The sequence below is a fragment of the Pseudorasbora parva genome, chromosome 23, assembly GCF_024679245.1.
Source record: "Pseudorasbora parva isolate DD20220531a chromosome 23, ASM2467924v1, whole genome shotgun sequence".
In the NCBI taxonomy this organism is placed as follows: Eukaryota; Metazoa; Chordata; class Actinopteri; order Cypriniformes; family Gobionidae; genus Pseudorasbora; species Pseudorasbora parva.
In genome coordinates this window covers 32,320,489-32,344,385 of record NC_090194.1, presented here as the reverse complement: position 1 = coordinate 32,344,385, position 23,897 = coordinate 32,320,489, and the positions used below count along the sequence as shown (strand labels likewise).

General features: G+C 38.4%; 2 protein-coding genes across 6 annotated transcripts in view; both read right to left on the bottom strand.

Moving 5' to 3' along the window:
* Window positions 1-5,624, bottom strand: part of LOC137062315 (unconventional myosin-XVIIIb-like) — a 66,364-nt gene extending 60,740 nt beyond the window's left edge. For all 5 annotated transcript variants that reach the window (XM_067433180.1, XM_067433182.1, XM_067433183.1 and 2 more), the window contains exon 1: window positions 5,470-5,624. The gene's annotated coding sequence lies outside the window, so the exon portion shown is untranslated. The remainder of the gene's footprint in view (window positions 1-5,469) is intronic.
* A 4,267-nt stretch (window positions 5,625-9,891) lies between these two features.
* The window catches only part of grk3 (G protein-coupled receptor kinase 3), a 76,480-nt gene continuing 62,474 nt past the window's right edge, over window positions 9,892-23,897 (bottom strand). Inside the window, exons 15-21 of the mRNA XM_067434089.1 lie at window positions 22,452-22,552; window positions 21,981-22,047; window positions 19,054-19,149; window positions 18,535-18,697; window positions 16,758-16,894; window positions 14,744-14,857; window positions 9,892-13,499 (exon numbers count right to left, since the gene is read on the bottom strand). Of these exons, the coding sequence (XP_067290190.1) occupies window positions 13,338-13,499; window positions 14,744-14,857; window positions 16,758-16,894; window positions 18,535-18,697; window positions 19,054-19,149; window positions 21,981-22,047; window positions 22,452-22,552 (840 nt within the window). The 3' untranslated portion in view covers window positions 9,892-13,337. The remainder of the gene's footprint in view (window positions 13,500-14,743; window positions 14,858-16,757; window positions 16,895-18,534; window positions 18,698-19,053; window positions 19,150-21,980; window positions 22,048-22,451; window positions 22,553-23,897) is intronic.

The window sequence follows — 23,897 nt, the reverse complement described above, 5'->3', positions numbered from 1 at the left end:
ATGTCGTACCTGGTTTAATAGATCCATGTCATACAGTGTGATTTGTAATGATCTTATAGGATTGCTAAAATCGATCGTGCAGTGTATCCCGGGCTTAAAGGGGTCATCAGATGCAAAATACACTTTTATATGGTGTTTTATATGGTTTGCATATAAATGTCACTGCAGTGTGGGGACACAACCATCCTACAATTATAAAAAAAATCATTCACTCTTTTTTTTACCCTCAAAAAGCCTAAACACTTTTAAAAAAGCATAATCAAGGTGTTTTAATTTTCGGAGCAATATGATGCCATATTGTCAGTTCTTCACTTCACTTCACTTCAGTCTACACCACTCAATAAGTTTTTGCTCCTTTCTGGAGCCTGTCCCTAGTGGCCAGTCGAGGAATTCCAGTTCACATTACTTCCGTATTGGCTTCAAGAGAGATCGCGGGAGGTTGCCGCTTGGTCTACACCAAGCCTTCAGTATCCCTCTCAGAAACTGAAGCTCTCGTGCCTCGATCGCCCCCGCTGACCGGTCCCAGTATAGCCGCCCCTCTGTGTTTTCTAATGGACGCGAGGCAAACTAAACAATAAAATTACACTTTAAATATTTTTTTATCATCACGATGATTTCATTTCAAGTGCTCATTTTTAAAATAAGTTTAGTTTTAGCTAGTTATCTGATGCTATAAAAACAGCTTTAGCTGTTTAAAAAATTAAAAATATTAAAGCTTTAATTTCTACATTTCCATAACTTTTTATTTCACACCAACATAATTAATTGTTCTGCATCTGCGAGAGTGTGGGCGGGCTTTTGATATCACAGCAGTACTTCCTGCTCTACTTCCTGCTCTCTACTGCACAACTCCGGTCCCGAAATCTCTACTGCGCAGACTCGGTCCCAAGATGCCAGCGCCGTGCAGGCCGCCTGAAAGCTTAAAATCTGGCAAGCGGAAACGGATGATGTCGAGTCGTCCATATTTTTTTACGGTCTATGGTCTCTACACCATATGGACGTAGTTTCCATGACGTCACCCATAGGTTTCTAAAGAGCAGTTTTGAAGCGTAAACTTTGTCCGCTGTCATCTTGGCAGTGCATCACCATGTGTCACTCCCAGATAACTGAAAATGGGCAAAGAGCCGGGACGTGGGTGGAGCTGAGGTGATGACTAGCAGACAATCAGCAATGCACCTGGCACTCAAAGTGGCCACGCCCTTAATTATGCAGAACTTTAAAGATTTATATAAAGTAAACAAATGAGTTTGAATGAGACCCCCCCCCCCACACACACACACACACACCCACACACACACACAGTTGTCATGAAGGGCAAATTTTGCCGTATAGACCAAAACAATAATTTGTACAGCCTAATATTACAGAGAAAGAGATTATGCGTGTATGAATTACTTAATGAGTCTGTGTCTCTCATCAGTGTTCGTCACCATTGTTACTAAATGTGAAACTAAGTTTATCTGCTTCAAGAACAGCGCTGTTATTAACTCAAAGGATAGTTCACCCAAAAATGAATTTATTCCTTGTTCTGTTGAACACTAAAGGTATTTTGAAGAATGTTTGTAGCCGAGGACATAGAGCAGAAACCATTGATTACCATAGTATTTTCCCCTACTATGGTAGTCAATGGTAGCTCTATCTGCTTTGTTACAAACATTCTTCAAAATATCTTCTTTTCTGTTCAGCAGAACAAGGAAACTCATACAGGTTTGGAACAACTTGAGGGTGAATAAATGATGACAGAATTTTCATTTTTGGGTGAACTATCCCTTAACTAGTTTGAAATCTCATGTAGCTTTTAAGTTGCCAAACTATTTTATTGATATAAACGACAGAGCGCCAACAACGCGTTTCTGTGCGAGTGTGTGTCCGTACTGTACATGTATGTAAAGAGAAAAGAGAGCGAGAGAAAGTATGTTTTCCATAAATCATAAAATGTATTCGTCACAAAAAACATGGAAATAATTTGCCGTTTTTTTGCAATGTTTACTATATTTATTTGCTTAGTCAGTGTCGTTGTGGGGGTTTGTTCTGCTGTTGTCGGCTGTAAGAACCTTTGAAATAATTCAAATCATTTGGTGAAGTGATATAGAACTGTAATGCGGTCCAGACCTGCCTGGAACTACTTTAGCCACAAGTTTCCCTGAAAATAATTGCACACCTTAGAGCGTTCATCAACCAATCAGATTCAAGCATTCAACAGCCACCGTAGTATAATATAATTAATAATATAATATATCATTGGCATATATATTATTCAAGATGAGATCCCCTCTAAATAAACATGGTTTATTAAAAATCCACAGTTTATGTTTGATATGGAAACTGGTTAAACAGACATTAGCAGATAAGTGCTGTGAAAACATCTTCACTTGCAGCCCTGATGGTGCAAGATATTACATCACTTCAAATGAAATAAAAGTTCTCCATATTTGTTCTTCTTTTAACAGTTGAGGTAGAAGGAGAGAATGAAAGCTCAAGCCCAGTTCTGCGGGTAACAGAGGTCACTGCTGGACTGACCTGGGTGTAATTAATAGTGGCTGTTGCTAAGGACCTGGGGATCACTAGCCCACTGCTGCTCATACGTAAATATCAAATGCATTATGGAGTAAGGAGAGAACAGTCATATTTAGGAAACTGAATATCAGAGATTTGGGGTAGGAGTAATGCCCTTGCAATGCCTTAGAAACGACCCTAGCAACTGCATAGCAACACCCTGGCAACCACCCAAAACAGCCTGGTATCAAGACCATGCGTTTTGCACAGGCAAATATCCAGAAAATGTCAAATTTAGAATTAGGCTGTTGATGATAAACCCAACTGAGCTTGTTCAGGCAATAACATACTAAATGAAAGAGATTTTGTTCTTCTACAGTCTTCAGTAAAGCATTCGCTCCATGATAAATACAGACCTCCCGCTCAACAACACAAACAAATGATGAAAACAAACCCAGAAGCCGGCTCTAATGAAGGCCAAATGGCAGGAATTGACTGGAAACAGCTCAGATCTGCAGTTCATTACCATGTCAACGTTCAGCCAGCAGTTTTTCATTTTAGAAATGGCTTTCACTTTGTTGACACTTTGCTCGTGGTAAGGTCTGTATAACCACTTTTGGCAAACCTATCAAGCTTCAATGGATTTACCATTTTAATATCGCCTCAATAAATTAAAATGTTATATTTTAAGCTGCTGTCTGTAACTTTTTTTGTGTTCAAGATTTACAAAAATATGAGAATGTACAACATGAATCTAATTTCCAAACCGTGTTTTTGTCTTGCCCTGAATCATTATGGTACACTTATAATAAGTGTTATATTGGACTAAGTATATTGGACCGCTCTGACTATTTCAGTCCGGTCTGGTAGGAACCGCTGCGGAGGAGCACAGTCCCTGCGTGACTCGCCATAGATGTAAACTGAGAGAAGCAGCTCCGGCTGCAATGTTTGTCGTCAAGACGCATGTAGATCTGATTATTAACAGCTAGAGTGCATAATGTTATGGAGTGCAGCTTTAAATTATATGACCAAAATCTATGTTATTTGTTAAATCAAACAAAATACTGTATTTATAAAATATCAAATAAATATATATATTTTTTTAATACAAATTCAGAGCTGATAGCCTTGCGTGCAGTTTTGTTTCAAAGGGAATAAATAAAAATGAACTGCTTATACACTGTTAAAAATTTTTTTGGTTTAACTTAAAAAAGTAAGTTACCTGGTTGCCTTAAAATTGTGAGTTTATTGAAATAAAAAATTTGAGTTGATACAATGAAGGACATTTTTTTAATAAATAGAAACTCAAAATATTATTGTATCTGAACCACATAAAAAAATTGATAAATCATGAAAATTGCACTGTTTGGCATGTTTCACTGCGTCATCAGAAATAAAACACACACAATAACCCAATTACTTACACAATCTTTTAATAATATTTTAATAAAGGTTGTTGAATCTCAAAAAATGTTCATTATATTAACTCAATTTTAAAACAACCAGGTAACATTTTTTCTAAATATTTTTTTAGTGTACCATTTTATTTCTAATATATGCTGTAAAAGGCACCAGTATTATTTACTTATTATGTTTTGGACATGTACCATAGAAAAAAATGCTCCCATTTTTTTTATACCTCATTTTAAATGTTTTTTTTTTTTTAACCTAAAAAACCCAATTAAGGTCTAAAAAAGTAATTAAAAAAGTGTCCTTAAATTAAGTACAATCAACTTGGATATTTAAGTCATTTGAATTTAAATTTCAATAAATTGACTTAAAGAAAGAGTTTAAATCTTGAATAACTTATAAAAAAGTTGAAAATTGCTTAACTTATTTTGATGAATGGAGATTTTTACATCATTTGAAAGCCGATAATAAAAGCTTTTCATTAATGTATGGTTTGTTTGGACTAGAGTTGGCCGAGATGCAATATAATTGAAAATCTGAAATCCGAAGGTGCAAAAAAAAAATCTAAATATTGAGAAAATCACTTTTAAAATTGTCCAAATGAAGTCCTAAGCAATGCATTTACTAATAATAAAACATTTTTCATACCATTACAGTAGGACATTTACAAAATATCTTTATGGAACATGATATTTACTTAATAGCCTAATGATTTTTGGCATAAAAGAAAAAATGGACAATTTTGACCCATAGAATGTTATTGCTGGCTATTGCCACAAACATACCCGTGTGACTTATGACTGGTTTTGTGACCCATGGTCGCTGTCTGTCATAACTTATAAATCATTACATTTTTTACAATGTATATTGGACATATATTGGCTTTAAACATTTTAAACTCCTCGGCATTTTATTAATTTCTGACGATGGTACCACGGAAATACCATGATTTTTGGACAGATAGTATGGTAATATTAAGTAGATTGGAGTATCACGTAAATACCATATGAAAATCACTATATAAAAATCACATGGACCTTTTTTGTAAAGAGCTGCTGCTTCTAGAAAACAAATTTTTGTTTGCTTGCTTCCCGCAAATCAATGAATCTCAATGCAAATGCACACTAAACACTGACTGATGAGAAGCTTAGGTCACAGGATCATGACATTGCACGAAAACAGATCAAACTCTGCCAAACCTCGACATCTTGTCATCCACTTCGACATTAGATGGCAAACAACAAAACAAATTAGTCAGAGGCTGAAAATGATCCTGGGAGAGAGAGCTCAGATTTCAGCTCGAGTCAGCTCCGCGTTTAGTCACAGAATATCCCGTCGCTCCAAACAGAAGGCCTTTAATTTCTCAACCAGGACAAAACACTCAACTTCTGGGCCTAGACGTACAGACAAACGTCCATAATTTCGTTAGGAACACACTAGCCGGCTAGACCAGCCATACAGGACCTGGATGCCTGTGAGGGTCTGGGATCTATAAATAAATCACAGTATCTACAAAAGAAACAGATACATTTGGGTGTCAATAAGAAAAACCAACAGGCGTACCTTGTGATGGCTTCCCTCTATGGAAAAAATACATCCAATGAAAGTTTTGTATGTGCGAAACTTCGGGGAAAAAACGAAGAGGCCTAAAGCAAGGCACACAGTCTCACTGTCACTGAGAGGGTGAAGCTACCATCTGAAATAGAGTGGCATGGACACACACACACACACACACACAGATAAGCATGGCAGCTGAGTTAACACAAGACCCGGCTATAAATAACCCCCAGCAAGAAGAGGTGGGATATACTACCCTGTTTGGGAAACACTTTGTGGAGAAGCTGGACATGATTTCGCTACAGACATGACTGGCTGTGATTATTTCAAAACACAGTAGATTCATTTGGCAGGAATACTTCATAACAGTCCAGCAGGGACTCAATCTGGGTCAGATGTTCAGAATAACCCCCTTCCATTAGAAGTTTTAGGATAAAAAGTGCACCTGGATATTCGTCAAGATATAAACCTGTGAAAACACAGTCCTGGCAACAGCTAGAAAAAGACGACAAGTCAACTGTCCGCAGGCTTCCTAATGGCTGCCGGTGCGGTTTGACGGACAGACTCAGCTGCGAGACGCAGGGGGTGGGAGGTGAGAGCTGTGGGAGGAGGTGTCAGAGCGAATTAGAGAGAGAACAGAACCGTATCATCACAGGGAGGAACCGCCGAAGGCTAAAGGATATTGCGGTTTTTGAAAGGGTCGAATGAAGGCGTCATGGAGGAATATCTCAAGACACCCTTCTTGATATCAAGATGATCTCCAGATTATAAATGTAATCTTTCGCTAACTTCATTTTAAACTGTTAAATCAATTTCACACGGAAGGTCTTTATATTAAATGGGTGAACCTGTATGATGTCATATAGGGTGGATTTCCTTGTATGGGCACTTCTCCCGGAACGAGCCCATCAACGAGCTTTGTTCGGCTTGCGGAAGCCGTCGGCAGCGCTGACATTTTTTATACAACAAAATAATCAATGTCTCTAAAGAAGTGTGTTTGGTTGTGAGGGAAAGATAACCTTGTTCAGCTTCCCAAATAACCCATTGTTAAGGAAACAGGGGATGCAGTTTTTTTTTGAGTAGCAACAGGGTTCTTTAAATGTGTTTTTGTTTGTTTCTGGTCATGAGTTGAATGAGTTTTGTTGGCAGTCAGCGTGTAAGTGCATATAATGTCAACAACACAAACGTATAATTAATTGTAAGTTATCCAGGGATGATCTCTTGATGTGTGTGTGTGCTCGAGATAGCTCCGCCCACTGCACACCTGGGGGGTATTCCAGAAAGCAGGTTGTGTGACATACCTGGGTATGTTTAAGAGCAACCTCAACCTCAACTTAACGGATAACCTCAACTTTCAGTTCCAAAAACAGAGGCAACTTTCAAGGTTTGTAAGTAGCCATAGCCATTCACTCTCTGAACAAAACTTGCTCCAGAGATGAAAGGAAACTGTGTGTGTTATGTACCCTAAGGCGTATTGATGAAAAAATAAAACGGATGACCACGTCAAGTTGTTAACATTTTGAGGTTAAACAGAACAGCACTGCGCTAACAATAACATGGGTTGAATTCCCAGGGATGCATGAACTGATAACGTATGCAATGCAAGCCGCTTTGGATAAAAGCATCTGCCAAATCCATAAATGTCAATGACAAGCATATAAAAAAAATAGAGAAAAAAAGAGGGTTTTGAATTCAAAAACACTTTAACCGGAAGTTTGCCATTATCCATTTAAAACAATAATATCTTTGCAAAAATCTAAAGTAATATTGACAAAATATTCATTTGTGGTCAGAATTATTGGCCCCTTTGGTAAATATGATCAGAGATAAATCTATATGGTTTATCCTGTTGATCTTTTATTTAAGCAATCACAAAAATCGAACCTTTCATTGAAGTAAAAAGTTGTGGGTAAATTACATTATGATATAAATGTTTTTTTTTTTTCAGAAAACATTGGACAGTTATTACAAATATCTCTGAAGTATATTCAACATTCATTTTTATGTTTTAGCACACTATTAACATGAAATTGTCCAGCTATGACGTCTTATGCAGGAGTAGAAATATGAGGAAACATGGAGGCTAAATCCCCTTAAATCATTCATCAGAATGAGTAAAACCAAATACTATAGTTCTGATGTGCAGCAAAAGATTGTTGAGCTTCACAAAATAGAAAGTGGCTGTAAGAAAACAGCTAAAGCATTGAAAATCTCCATTCCTACCATCAGGGCAATAATTAAGAAGCTCCATTTAACTGAAGATGTCACGGATCTGCCTGGAAGAGTGTGTCTATACCGTACTAATGCACGGCGAGGAGGAGCGCTCGAGTGGACAAAGACTCGAAGAATCACAGATGGAGAATTGTAGAGATTAGTTGAGTCCTGGGGTCAGAAAGCCTAAAAACGTTTCTCAAACAAACCCTACATCACCACAAGATGTTTGGGAGGGTTTCATGAAAAATCCTCCTCACTCATCCAGACACTGGAACTAAAAAATGCACCTGGTTCTGTGGTCAAATGGAAAAAAAGAAAAAAAAGAAGAGCTTTTTGGCAGCAAAAACATCAGATGGATCTGTGAGAGTTTTTGTTGCTGGAGGTCCTGGAAATCTTGTTCAGATATATGGTATCCTGGACTCTACCAAATACCAGCAGATTAAAAAAAATCTAATCCTGACGGCCTCTGCTAGAAAACTTATAATGGGCCGTGGTTGGATCTTCCATCAGGACGGTGTCCAAAACAAACATCATAATCAACATAAATGTGTCACTGAGCACAAAATGAAGCTTCTGCCATGATCATCCCAGTTCCATGACCTGAACCCTGTAGAGAATGACTCTGAGAGTGAACTGAAGAGAAGAAGCCCCAGCATGGATCTGGGAATCTGAAGGATCTGGAGAGATTCTGTCAGGAAGAATGATCTCTGAGCTCTTGTCAGGTGTTCTTCAAACTCATCAGGCATTATAGGAGAAGACTCAGAGCTGTCACCTAGGGAAAAGGAGGTTGAGTAAAGTATTTAATAAAAAGGTGCCATAAATTATGGCCAACGTGTTTTGGAGTAAAACATCTATTTCATAAATAGATTTTACCCAAATGTTCAATTCCTTTACTTCAATAAAAAAAAAAAAAAATTCTGGGGGTGGCAATAATTCTGTCCACAACTGTAATCATTTGAAAGCTTACAAACTCTAGTTTTCATATTTGCTTATTTCCTAAATAAATTATAATTATTAATTTAAACAATAATATTTTATACTCATAAGGTGTGTTCAGCCCTTTATTTTGAAATGGCAAGGAACAAGAAAAATCATGAAAGATTGGTAGAAACCTGTTTTTATGATAAGAGTTCAAAAGTCAAAAGCCATAAAAAAGTCTGAATGTTTTAAATATAAAGAAAAATATTATAGATTCGCAATTTGTGAAGCACCGTTGAGCTATAGCACGTGTCTTTTTTCCACACTACTTTTGTGCTATATTTGAGGTTTTATTTTAAATCAGATACTATCAAACTGCCCATACTAGGATGTCTAATTCAAAAATTGTATGGAAATACATGGTTCAGATCACAATACATATATGGATTTGGAGGCGCCCTTATATGGTCAGTAATGGAGCGTCTAGTGGAAGTGTTTGGTACTGCGCCCAAACAAAAACTCACTGAAAGCTCATTTTCGGAGCTATCACCCTCAAATTTGTAAACGTTCATTTTTTGGCTTTGATTTTCTTGCAGATTTAGAGTAAACCATGTTTTTAATTTTTTATTTGTATTTCTATATATCACTTTTACAATAATCTGCCGAGCGTCCTCTTTAAAACAAGACCAACCGTAGGTCTATATTCCTATATTCTTGAATTACAACTATTTAAGTTTTCATCTCTATGTGAAGGGGCTATACATGTTGCATGAGGACAAAAACAGAGCATTTTAAAGAAACAATTTAAGGAAACCACTCTCACAAGGGGAACTGTCTGAACAAGTCTAGCAGCATTTAGATTTTCTTATCTAATGACATTTAGACACGATCGCTCCAAATGCGTTTGAGGCTGTTGCGGTTTCAATCAGTGCAGTGAAAAACACCATTTAGCTTTTTCACATCTAGGCACAAAGAGAGAGGTAAACGAGGACAGATATTACAATATGGGGAGGATAATGAACCTCAAGAACCCTTAGACTCATGGGAGCTTTGATTATAGCTGCAGGATAAAGGAGGACATCCAAGAGAGGACTGTTTACTCCAGAACACTAATGCACAGCTCAATCACACCGAGATCTGGCCACAGTTCCTCGAAATGGCTTTAACATGCCCTGAAAGTTGCCTAATTGAGGTTTCAGTTTATAAATCTCACATTAAAGAGTTAGTTTAAATCGACTGCCCTTGTTCTGACATAAACAGAATAAATCCCGAAAGCATGGAGACAACAGACACGGCAACACGAAAAAGGGGCTTTTATTTCTGAACTGTTTTTATAAGCAGTCCAACACACATGTTCCTAGCTGTTCTGAAAAACAAAACAAAAAACAAACAAAAGAAAATAATTTTAACAATTATCATTCATTGAATAATATTATCAATAATTATTATAATCATCATCATCATCATCATCATCATCATCATAACCTTAAATGGTAATAACCCCAGACAGTAGTATTTGCGTTTGTTTGTGGCACATGAAAAAGAGTTTCGGTTGACTGTAAACCCGGATACTCGACAGCTCCGTGCCCTAGGAAAACCCACGCACAGAGGGACTAGCTCCCCGACCAGACAATAAATATGAAAGAGAGCAAGAGAGTCCTGTATTAAACGAACAAAAATAATAATCTGCAACTCGTAGGTACAATATCTAAACTTTTATGTGCAAGATCTGAGCTGATTCTTCACCACAAATAGTTGAACTCACATCAAACCCGATCCCTTCCCGAGTCAATTTGTGTCTACGTCGTAAAATCTTTTAAATAAACCTAAGCTCATCTGTTTTCATTTCATATACACATATATACTTAGATTTTTGTTAGTTTGTTTTTCTTTGTTATTCCTATTTATCGGTCCTCTTCCATTTCGAAACCTGCGTTCGCCCACAGACAAATTCACCGCTACGGAACAGACACACAAGCACTTGAATGAAGCAAACACTGACGACGTGAATGAAAAGCTACCGTTAAAATAAAATATAAAACCCCTGAATAAACCATGGATATTTAGGACTGGTGGAGGTGCCACCCTTCTTGAGAAACACGATACACGTCAGTAGCTTTGAGGCGTATCGTCAATGACGTAGGATCGTTCGCCCCGCGGCACACTTGTTCCACGTCACCTGAATTTGGTCACATTTTTGTACCCTTTCTCAAACTCGTCGACACTCGCCTGTTAAAACGTACCAATTTTAGTCTCGAAAATAGGCAGCGAGCGTCGCATGAGCTTTTCATTGGTTCAAGGACATTCTCCTACAGTCGTTTGGCACATTTTTGTTTTTCATCAGCCCGTGAAGCGTGATGGAAAAGTGCAGTGATAATATTTCAAAACATTTTGGTTTCAAAATAAAACCCTCGAAGGGCACTAAAACATCCTCAGGATGGCACCTCCCCGACACAAAGGCTACAGAAACTGGTCCGACTCCCAAAACCCTGCAATTTTTGCAGAGCGTCGCATGCAAATCACTCGAAATGCACAGACGGGAGTCGTAGAAAAAAGAAAATTACTGCATGGAGGAAAAAAAAGAAGAAAAGAACCTGAATATACATGAAGAAAACACTTCTTTAAAATCATCTCATGCCTGTTAAGCTGTGCTTGTTTTTCCTTTCAAAAAAACAAACAAAAACAAAATAAATGCACATAACATGCTCAAAAAAATATGTCATCTATAGAAATCTGCATTTGCGTCACATTCAAAACAATATAAAAATTGAAACTATATTCAAATCAAGCCTTACAACAAATAGTTTTAAGTTGTCTCTCCTTCCAGGATCCAAGCAGCCCACCTTTCCGAACACCTGTGAGTGCGAGCGTACTACCTTCGTTCTTAATAACAGTGTGTCTGCCCGTGAATGGATAATGGCGATGCCGCGTTGCACGTCTCGCCCTCGGAAGCGCCGGCATAACTACACACAAAGACAGACAGACAGAAGACCTCCTCGCACCTCATTATGAGATAAGTCATCCAACTCCCCGCTCTTTCACACCGATGGTCCTAAAAGAGGCGCGAACGCACAGTTCTCTCAGCCTGAGGTTTGCACGTGCCGCAGATTGACAGATGTGAACCCCGCCCACCCCGCCCGCCCCCAAGCTGAGACATAGGGACAAACACAGACAGGCAGAGACAGAGATTCGCCATATATGCAAACATTGTCAAGAAGATTATACTGTAGATGCACAGAGAAAGGATTCATATATACAGTCGGATAAAAGACTCCAGGGATGCTGCTGTTGCTGCTGCGTACTTCCTAAGTGGTCCCTCTAACCGAGACATCATGCATCGTCAATCGTCCACTGGCGTGTATGTTCGCCGAAGCCGTTCAAGCGACCGGAGGTCTGCAATTCAGATTTTTCAACACTGTTCTCAGAGCCGTTCACAGGGAGATCGAGGAATTCTCAGGTGTCTCAAGTCAACATTTATTTCATTGGCACTTTTTGCACTTCTGCGGGTTCATGGGGAAGGGGTTCAAGAAGGGGGCGTGTCCTCGTAAACATCCTGCCACGTTCCTTCCCATTGTGTCAAGCAGCGTAAAATCACTCCACCCTCGAAAAAAAAAAAATCAACAAAGAGAAACAAAAAAAATACATTCAAGGTGAAAGAAAACATTTCTTCCAGGTGACAACATGGGGGCATATCCTTTAAAGCAACAACACCTACTTTTTGCATCGTGTACACACACACAACGGCACGCAGCAACCCAACTGAATTTGGTTTTTACAAGGGCTGAGCACCAAAAAAAAAAAGAACGAAAGAAAAATGTTCCCTAATTTTTACACTGTATGTCGTGAGAGCACAACTTGGATGTGCGCAACACTTGCAACTCATGCGGTTACACTCGTTCAATCCGACAGCGAGCATCAAGGAAGTGTCGAAGACTTTTGTACTTTACAAGCACAGGACAGGGGTCGGGTGCCACAACAGTCCACAAATCCAAATCCATTTAGTATGAAACTGCATGCATGCCATGCGCCCACAATGTTGACAGAAAGTGGTGCAAAGCATACGCTTCAAGAATGGCACAGTCCGTGAGGTGGCCTTGGCGTTTCCACGAAGGACATGACAAGACAATGGGAGTGATATCGTTCAAGCCATCATCTATTGAGATTGTTTTCATCCGATTAGCACTCAGGCTGCATGGCTCTAGGTTCCCTAGCCGAAAAGGATCCACAGGCTCAGCAGCAGAGGTACTGATACTGTCCAGGTCTAGCACACTGCCACTTGGTAAAGAAGCTCCAAGTGGACATTGGTTGGGTTTTTGGGACCCTTACAGCAGAGGCCTTTTTCTTTGCCTATTTATGAGCATGCCAGCGTGTGCAAGGAGAATGTGGGGATCACAGAAGAAACAAGAGTGACGTGCTTACAACAGAGGTGCAGTATCCCAGCCTGCACCACTGGTCAAAACAAGGTCCCAGGTTCAGCATTGACATCACTGACTGTTCTTGAGCATTATCCTGGAGTGACACCAACCCCAAGGAACCGTGTGTGCGTATGTGCATTTGATTGACAGACAGTTGAGGAACAGCAGGGCACAGTCCAGCAGAACCTTCCGAGATGGACCATGTGCCGGGTGGGAAGCTGGATGGTGCTGGACAAGCGTTTTGCTGGGAGAGAGTGTGAGAGCATGTGTGTGTTGATGAAAAGGATGGAGAGGAGCAGTGGACAAGGGTGGCGGGAGGTGGGCGGCTCACAGGCCATTACTGTTGCGGTGAGTGAGTGGAGGTTTGGACAGTTCCACTACGTTAGTTCGCCCCTTGCCAATGACTTTGGGGGCACGACGCAGCAGCTTCTGGGCCTCGGTGAATGCTTCCGTGAGTTCTTTCTTCCACTGTACGAACTCTGGGTCACTCTGTGAGAAGAGGAAGAACATTAGCAATTTATCCTCATCTGATTTGTTATTTTAAAAGCAAAAACACTAATGGATAAAACCCTAGTGAGCTACCTATACAGCATTTTAGGCAGTATTTAAAATAATACGATTTTGGACAAATGCATCTTTTGTAGATAAGGCACAACCAGACAGCATTCTGAAAGCCAGTAAAGGGAGGTTACTTTGAATTTATTCAAAAAGTATTGGTGTACATTTTTTTTCTCCTATGTTTTCACTATTTAATCCCTCCCTGTTCTAACTCGTACTAGTCTCAATGATGTCTTAAACGTATTACTAGCACTTCTCATGTTTATTACCTCAAGATTAATTGCTTGCATTCATCACTTTGGATAAAAGCATCTGATATATGAATATAAATGGAAGTATTGATAGAAAAAATTTACCGATAAAAAATGCACCAATATGTTGGTGTGCTTTTCATTTTTTGTGCCTAGAGTATCATTACCATGCAAATGTCAAACTGGACTGGAATCAGTCAAGCTGAGGGCTCATCCATTTAACGTGAAAGCTATTCATATGACACGAGCTGCCTGTAAAAAGCGTTTCAAATCAGCCCCTTATGTGCTTTCATTTCGGCTAGAATAATATAAGGCACTTCTGATGGGAAAAAATATTCCCGACAGAAAGCGGGCTCAAAAACTTCAGGAGATAAGGAACGCTTCCAAGGAAAGTTCATAGCAGAACATACAGAAGCCAACAGAGACTGCATTTTTCCCCCTGGATAATTTAATATCATATATAAGAAGCCCACATAGTCAGTGCTTTACTTTTGCAGTCCTATTTTTGTGACTGAAACCAGTTTTCTTCTCTTTTTTGAATAGCGGTAATATATTACACTAGGTACCATTTTATTATGAATTGTTTTATTATTATAAATTATATCATTCTGAGTTTGATTCTCAATCTAAACATGGGCAAAATTAAAAAAAAAAAGAGCTGGCTGTATGATGGAGTATTTCTATGCCAAATACACCCCTTCAGGATTCAAATAAGTTTCTGAATTTTTTTTTTTTTTTGAGAATGCCGCTGTATGGCGGCATAAAAGCCGGAATTACTTGTGTAGGCACTTTTCACTCATGATTTTAGTAAAAAAATGTAGTTTGGTAAAGATGCACAGGGAACAATAAAAGTGAAGCAGGATAATACAAAAGAAAAAGGGGAAGAAAGAAACCCATGATGAGAACAGCATGAAGGTGCCCTACCTCGCACTGCAGGACAAACTGTTTCCCTCCTTTGATCCTCAGCAGGATGCACTTTTTGTCCTTGATCTGCGTCTCCTCCACAGTCACGATCTGCTCCATGGTCAGCAGGTTTTGCTGGAGGGAGGAAAGACTAATTAGCACATCCCTTCAAGAGTCTTCTCACAAACTATCCTACAGAGTTTGCGAGGAACACGCCATGCTACCCACTAGCTCTGGATGGGTGGGAATTTAATCCTATTCTTCAGGTATATGCATCTATGGGTCACTTACACTGAGGTGACTAGAACTTCTAGAGGTTGTCTCAGGCTACGAATGAGAAAAGACGAATGACAAGCTGTTCTTGTACTCAGTGAGTCAGTGTTGGTACAACAGGCAGCAGACGTAGCGTCTCGTAACATCTGATCTTGGATACCTGATTCCCCTCAGACTGAAGGATAATGGAAGACATCTCTATTCTGTACAAACATTTTTCCTCTAAACGACACGACCACATTCAGTCTGGTTTCTAAGGACCTTGGTTTAAAGTATGACAAAAAGTATTTTGCTCACCGCTCCAGCTTTCAGAATAGAAAAAGATTTTCAAACATCACTATACCACAGCACAAAACGAGGGATGCAGTGATTTTTGAAAAATAAAAATAAATAAATATATACTAAGGTTAAGCAGAAAGATTTATATTATGGTAACAGTAAATTAGACAATATATTTATCTGCTTGAATGGATGTTTTTTTATATTAAATAACTGCTGTAATTATTAACTGATAATTATCGTAATTGTAACTGATGATTATTAACTTTTTTTAATAATCCAGTCAATTACTTCAACTTCAACTATTCAATTATTCAACTTCAACAATTAAATATTTTAGTGTAATATTATCATATATACAAGTCCAAAAACACAGTAAAATGAAATAAAACAAAAATTAAATTAACATTTTGTTCACTGATCCAGCATACAGCTCTGAAAAAAATTAAGAGACCACTTAACATTCATTTTTCAATGTCAAGTGGTCTCTTAATTTTATAAATAAACTACAATATATATATATATATATATATATATATATACACACACACACACACACACACACACACACACTAAGGTTGGGCAATATGAAACTAATTTATTTAACTGAATTTATTTTTTTATATTAGATTATGTTGTAATTGCTACTTTTTGATAATCTAGTGAAATACATTAAATTGATAATTAATAATAATATTAACTTTTTATCTGGAGCGGGATAGGTGAAAACTAAAAGATTATACATAAATTAATGACTGGCTTAAGTTAAAAAGCACAATATATAAATTAAATAAATGAACAAATCAATTGAAGTCAGGTTGCCTCTTTAAAAGTAAACTTAAAACATCTTCAATATAGTCAAGAGCAAGCATCACTGCCTCCCTCTCTGTCTGTTTCCATGCATCTCATCTCCAGCATGTTCCACAGGAAGTGCATATACCCTTCAGATTGAAGACTCGGGAGCTCAGGGAGTTAAAAATGCAGGAAACTGGTGAAATCTGCACTTCTTTATCTTAGTTACAGATCAGGGCAGAAACTCTCTGGCCCTGGGGAATCTGCAATGACCTACTTCTGCATTACACAGACCTGCGCGCAAACACAATCGCTTCCTCCGGATGGGAAATACTGAGGGATTGGTTTAGCGGTGGAAATAAGCAGGAGATATTAAAAGGAGAGGTGGGCATCTCAATGGTTTGCGGCTTCACTTAACGCAGCTGCAGGTGAACCTACATCACTGAGGGAATTTCACAACAGGACGGAGCACTACGATCTAAAGTGATGCTATTCCTCCTCCTCTTATAATGAAAGGAGGGGAAATCAGCTAAAATGCACCAGACTCACCTTAAATTTATGTTTTTTTAAAGTTTTAGTCCAATGTTCCTATAGCGCAGGGACAACACAGGCAATGTTCATTCTCCAAAAATGGTCTATTAACCCCTTATATAGATTCAAACACAAACAAACCCCCCAAAAAACTACTTACCCGAGACTCTCCTTCACCTCTCCACTCAACGCGGTTGGGAAACAGGTAGAAATACCGCCGCTGCCACTGTGTCAGGAAGGGGTTTCCTAGCTTCAGCATGTAGCCGTGCATAATACAGTCCTTCCCCAGCGCGTAGTCTGCAAACACCACACAGACACTCGCAATTACATAATGCTCAATTGTTGGACACAACATCATCTTGGTATAAATAGCTGTATTTAATTCAATTTTGGTATTTTCTCATTCATATTCATTATATTTTTTTGTGTTCTGAAGAAGAAAGTCACCTTTAGAAAGACATGAAAGTGAATAAATGCCCTAATTAGAGTTTAACACACTCCAGTTCCTGCTCATAACTCCCGTGCTTGTATCTTGGGGTCATGACGCATGCGATTATTTCGCTGTTTGCCAAAATACATGGGCTCTTTCAGATCTATTTCTGACCATCACACAGACGGTCATGTGATGGGTGCTGTGTCTTTCCCTTGAGGGAAGCACGTGGCACCAGCACTGTTAACAAGTACGTTGGGTTCAAGCCTGCCCTCGAGGTCGCTGGTGGAACTGACACTGGACCTGTGAAAGACGATTAGCTGACGTCACCTGGGCCTTTAATTCATGCTGGAGAATTTGGCACTACCGTAGCAGAGGCCGTTTTCTTCTCTTGGCACCGCTGTGTGAAATTACTGCTTGTCAATTCCGTATACAGCTTATGATTTAATGCAAACTGGAGTTTCCACCAAAAACAATCTTTTGGACCCCTTAAAACCTGGGTAAATGACCTAGTACTGCAGACAATGTGACGCCTAGAGTGGCTGTTCATTAGATTTCATGAAAACACATTCAAAACATTTATCTTGACCCTCTGGAAGTCCAAAATACAAGTCACTCCCAAACGAGCCACTACAGTTCTCGGAAGTTAGAAAATGAGAGTTTGCTGAACACGAGCTGGAAGCAGGATGTTTACAAACAGTATTTTACAGCCAGCTGTTCTCTTCTGTACACTGCCATGACACAAACTTGTATATGAAAGTGTATATAAAAAGATTTCTCCAAAAAGACCAAAAAAATTGGTGGACATATTCACAATATCAGGGCTATATTTCAAGATTTAAAAAAAAATATATATATATATAAATATAAATAATGTGTAAATTTTTGTTTGAATTATTTTTTTAAATTCACAATTTTTTAAAAGAATAAAAAAGTAAGACTTTTTTAAAATTAATTAATTATTATACACTGATATTCGGCACTGAACTAATCAAAAGTGAAAGTAAAGACATTTATAAATATTTCTATTTCAAATAAAAATTGTTCTTTTGAGCTTTCCATTTATCAACGAATTCTTAAAGAGAAAAAACAACAACTACGGTTTCCACAAAAATATAAAGCAGCACAACTGTTGTCAACACTGATAATAAAAATAAATGTTTCTTGAGCAGCAAATAATCATACAAGAATGATATCTGAAGGATCAGGTGACACTGAAGACTGGACTAATGATGCTGAAAATACAGATTTGATCACAATAATACATTTTAAAATATACTTATTGTATTTTTGAGCAAATAAATGTAACCTTGGTGAGCTTATTTCTTTCAAAAAAAAATCTTACCGACCGCAAACTTGTGATAAAAATGATAGGATATTATTTTATATACAATATAAAATGATATTTTAATAATAAGCCATTGTTCATTAAAGAAAGTAGAATTTGGTGGATAATGCACAGAAATTAATGTAACAAAAAAACGAGTCCTAATGTGCAGTGTCTCACCCTCTTCATGGCCCTGTTGCTTGTTTTTGGCCCGCTTGCGTGCCTCATTCTTATCCGTGTCACTGTTGACAGCATCATACACCGTCTCGGCCACCTCCTGCTGCCAGCGCTCAGAGATCACCAGCGGAAAGTTCTTATAGAGCTCCTGATCGCTGTCAAGCAGCTGAGAGAGACACACAAAGATGAAAATAACATTTAATTCAGACAGCCTCTTTCTGTCTAAATGGGCAGTCCCATTTAGTCGCAATGTGGACCAGAATTTACGCTGGAAGTCAAATTTTGGCTAAAAGGGAATCATTTCAAAAAGCTAAAAAGAATTCCTCCAGATTTCCAAGCATGAAAGACAAGCTTAAGTGCTTTTAAATTTCATACAGTTCTCTCAGTGCTGGACACAATCTTGGGTCCACATGAAAAAAAATAATAGTCCACTTTGATGGTCACTGAGCTGAAGCAAAGACATCAGCCTTAAGCATCAAATGAAATAAGTGAAGATTTTGGTCCCACAGTGACTGGTTTTACCTTGATTCCCTTGGTGTCCTCCTCGTCAAAGGAGCCGATGTCAAAGGCGTCTGCAGCGTTGACCTCTCCTCTGGGAGGAATGAGGGGTGGGGGGTACTGCAACCAAAGATCAGATGCAGAGAATTCATATTACACAAACCCTCAGAAAAATGCTCATGGAAGGAATGTGCAAAACAACCGACTAGTTCATCTTGCAGAATTATCGCTCATTTACATCAGGAACACCACTTTTTCAGCAGCAATCGTTCCAAAAGTATTTTTTACACATATTTTTTCCATTGGGAATTTTAGTCTTTTTAATTTTAAGTCTTTGTCAAAGCATTAAAAGCAAGCCAACCAGCTATGAGTTGAATCACAACATTAACTTTTTATTTAAGGCAAGAATTGAGAATTAGGCAAAAAGACAAAAGGTACAAGACTGTACTTAACGGCTTGAGTGAGAGAAAGAACTACAATCCCATGAAGCATTGTGAATGACGATTAAAAACGGGGAAATAGGGGAAATGTTAAACTATCTTTATATGGATATAGATATAGGGGCTTTTGCACCGGGTAGTTCTAGGAATTTGATTATAGGAACAAACAACCAGGGCGGTTCCCCGAGAACTAAAAGCTCCCCTAGGGCCATTTTCTGATTACATTCGCACCTCCAGTAGGAACTCTGAAGTGACATAAGCCGTGTTTGTTGGGACTTTTATTTTGTTGGCGTGGCGAACCTTTATTTTGATGGCAGTGAGAACGCCAGAGCCTGAGCACACAACTCTCACATTCTCTGTCTTCATTTGTTTTCGATCTGTTTAACAGTCCTGTCAAATATGCTAAAAGATAGAACTGTTATACAAAGAAAGTAGATAGTGTATGAAATAGTATCAGAGTTTGCCATGTGATTGATGTCCAATTTCGCCAGCGGAGCGGAAATTAGATACCAAAATTCCTGCGGTGCACACACCAAAATCTGGGTACTTCCGCCAATGGTTCTAGGAACTGTGAAAAGGTTCCTCCGGGGCAAAAGCCCCTTATTATGTCATTTGTGGTGCTTCATGGGAGCTGCAAGCTCTATTGGCATGATTTGCTAACCTTAACTCTCAGATTGGTGCAATTTTATGTACAGCATCATGGGTAGTGCATTTTTGTTGTTGTCTTTTACCACCAATTTAGTTAAAAATAATGCGAATGGATCGCTACAATAAAAGAAACAACATCAATTGACAACCTTGTGACAGAAGTTATCATTAAAAATGAATTTACCAATTGAAAAAATGAATGAGTTTTTACTTCTGGAAACCAACTGTTGCATTCTGACTCTTGTCTGGCTATCACCAGACCAAGCTCAATTTAAGATTGAATATTGGGCTGGTGAGTCTGCTCTGTATTTTCTACTGCACAAGAGCTGTGATAAAGAGCATTATTCAAATGACTCTGTATGCAATTGAATAGTCCTTTAACCAATCAGACCGCGATCAACGGGCAACGACCCATCGCTTCTCTATCCATCATCGTGTAAAACCCGCCAATGGTACGCCAGGTGGATAAGCCAGTCTGTGATTGGTTCCGAAAAAGTGTTACAGCAGCAAAAAATAAATAAATCAAATCGCGTGCAGATCAGACTGGGTTTACCCAGTCTACTCTGACTCAGTAACTCACTATACTCTTCTACATAAAAAACAACAACAACAGTCCTCATCAAACAGAGATCTACAGATTGTGCACACTAATGGGAACACTGCTCACAGGAAGTAATTTGAGGTCTGACAGTAATTGTCTTATGAAAATGTATTGTTGAAGGCTTCACTTTGTGCATTGATGGTGCAGTAAAGAGAATGAAATTGGAGTCACAACTTCCTGGAGAGGATTTTAGCGTACTAACAGCCACTGTCAGCACTCTAATACACACTCTCCGCAAAGATGCTTGTCTAAATTCATTCCTTTTAACGCAGCACCACTAAAAAGAGAAAATCTTAGCCTTGCTAATCAATTGTTGGATGACAAGTCAACCATCCGGACTCTAAATTTGATAATTTAAAGGTGGGGTAAGTGCTTTCTGGTAACCATTGCTGATATTTCATATCACTAAAACAAACACGCCCCTACCCACAAAAGGATCTCGCCCCTTTTTTGATAGCTCCGCCCCACACTTACATAACCTAGGCAAAGATGGCAGAATCTGTGTTATTAATCCAGGTTGGATATTCAATGACAAAGTCACCCCTTCCATCACAAAAACACAAACCGTTCTCATGAACAACTCGACAGTACACAAGCACGACTGTCCAACTAACGAACATATTACAATATTGACCAGATTAGAAAGTTATAGCGATCACAAAACACAAACCGTTTTCATGAACAACTCGATAGTAGCCTACATGAGCACAACAGTCCAACTAACAACATATTACAATTATGACCGGATTAGGGTTTTATAGATCACGAAAAGAGTAAAACTAACATATATTATTATCTTACTTGTCGGACACATTGTGAGCTGATGCTTAAACCAGACAGTGAGGAGATTAAGATGCTCCATACGGTGTGGAAATGAACGGGTCTTTATCATCGCTGAAGTGAGCCACAATACGATCGCAAATGAACAAACAAGCGAACATGACACACGAGCATATTCAAGCAAAAGCCAGCATATGTTAGTTCTCGGCTATTGTCAGTCATGTGTGACTTGTGTGTTTTGAATAATGACGTGCACTGAGCCTCTCTTCTCACCATAGACACGCCCCTTACCTGCTGATTGTCTACAAGTTTGCTATTGGACTCGGCCTGAGTCGATTTTGTAAAACAGTTTTGAAATACCACTTACCACACCTTTAAACATTGCAGTTACATAAAACCGTATTCTAACACACTATAAATTATGAGCAATTCAACAAGGCTTCTTAGGGCTGATACTGAAAACGGAAGGTTAAAGATATCACCTTCTGGAGATAGACCTGCTGCCAATCGATTCCCTTGAAGAACACATGCTCCTTTACCTCTGACGCCCTACAGCATATAAGAGAGATCACATTCAGACAAGTATAAGTCAAATGTATTTTTATAGCACTTGTCACAAAAGACACTGCTTCACAGAGCTTTACGGAAAAATAAAAAAAATATTTTTATGAATGTTTGTAATATCTTAATATTTGATGCCTTATAGCTGTATTTAGCAGAGCATAATTTGCATTTTGTGATGATATGAGCAATATTGTGGCAAAAAAAAAAAACTAAACAGGTTGTGTTTTTAATTAAGTATATATTGCTTTACAGGTAAAGTAGGATGTACTTTATCAACCATCACCACTTCTGACCAGCAGGTGTCAGCAATTCAGAACGAGCTGCAAATAATTCCCAGCATGCTCTTCTGTCTAATCTAAATGTTTTAAGACAGAGAGCGTTTGACTTACCCCCGCCCCAGACAACCCAATCTTTTGGCGACATCTCGCTGTAAGAGTCCTTCCAAGAGAGACTTGAGCTCAGGTGAGAAGGAGTCAGGCAACTCCACATTCTAAAGAAACAGAGGAACAGGAAGTGGCTCATGAGTTTGATTGATGTCACATTAAACATGACTTGCTATGCAGTGTGGCCTGGTGTTTGACGATTCAAATGAGTGAGTGTTTGCTTTTGTTTCATTAGCTTTTCTCATCAGTTACACAGAACATTCATTAGTAAAATGTAAATATGCAGGAACAGCAAACTTTCTAGTTACCATCTAGATCAACAGAGCATTAACAGTACCGAGTGCTTAACGGTATTTAAATATCCTCATAATCATACAAATGAATGTGAGGACAACCTGAAAAAAACAATTCGCTTACATAACAGGCAGTGCGCCAACTGCACATTCAAATCAAGGTCAACATTCACCAAAGTCACAGAAAATGCAGATGAACAAACGCAATTCAGGCTGTCAGGTTCCATCGCAGTTACACTGAACTATAGTTTAAAAAAATAGTTTTAGCATGTTTCATGTAGTTGCTAAATAAACCACCATTAAAAGGTTTCTATTCAAAGAACCCTGAAAAGAAACATAATGCATCCACAAAAATTGACATTTGTAAGAAATGTTTCTTGAGTAGCAGATATTGCAATGATTCTGAAGGATCATGTGACTGGAGTAATAACGTTGAAATATTGCCATGATGCTTGCCATAATAGGATAAATTATATTATTAAATGTATATTAAAACAGAAAAGAGTCATTTGAAAATATAATAACATCTCACAATTTTACTGTTTGAGAGTATTTCTGATCAAATAAATAAAAAATCTTACTGACCTTCAAACTCTTGAACAGTAGTCTATGTTGGCCAATCAACCTCTACGTAATGATTACGTTTCCCAGTCCAATTTTTAAATAAATCTGATGGGAGTATAAAACCGCTTATTTTATAAATTACTTTCTAAATCCTTGAATAATGAAATCTGGAGACATTTTTTCCTGGGAGTTCGAAAAAAAAAAAAAAACCTCAGAAGCTAAATTATTGTGTCAGTCCACTGGAATGTCGTTTCATCATCAAAAAAACAAAACAAAAAAAAAGATTTACTGCTGGACAGTGTAAAAAGGAAAGTACATTGTGTCAGCACTCTCAGTCTTGGCTTAAAATTTTTGTATTCCAGTTTCCAAACAAAACATGATCATCTTGTTTGCCAGAGGAAAACTCTTTAACGTCTTTGCTAAACACCACCAAGGTCTTTGTGCTTATTTCTGAACAGTTTTTCCCAAGTACTTTATGCTTGGGATTAGGGATGTAAACGATTAATCGTCGATCACATAACTGGTAGATTGTCGATTAAGCAGGGTCATGCGTGTAGGTGCTGCTCAACTGCGAAACACGTAAAGCAGACACGAG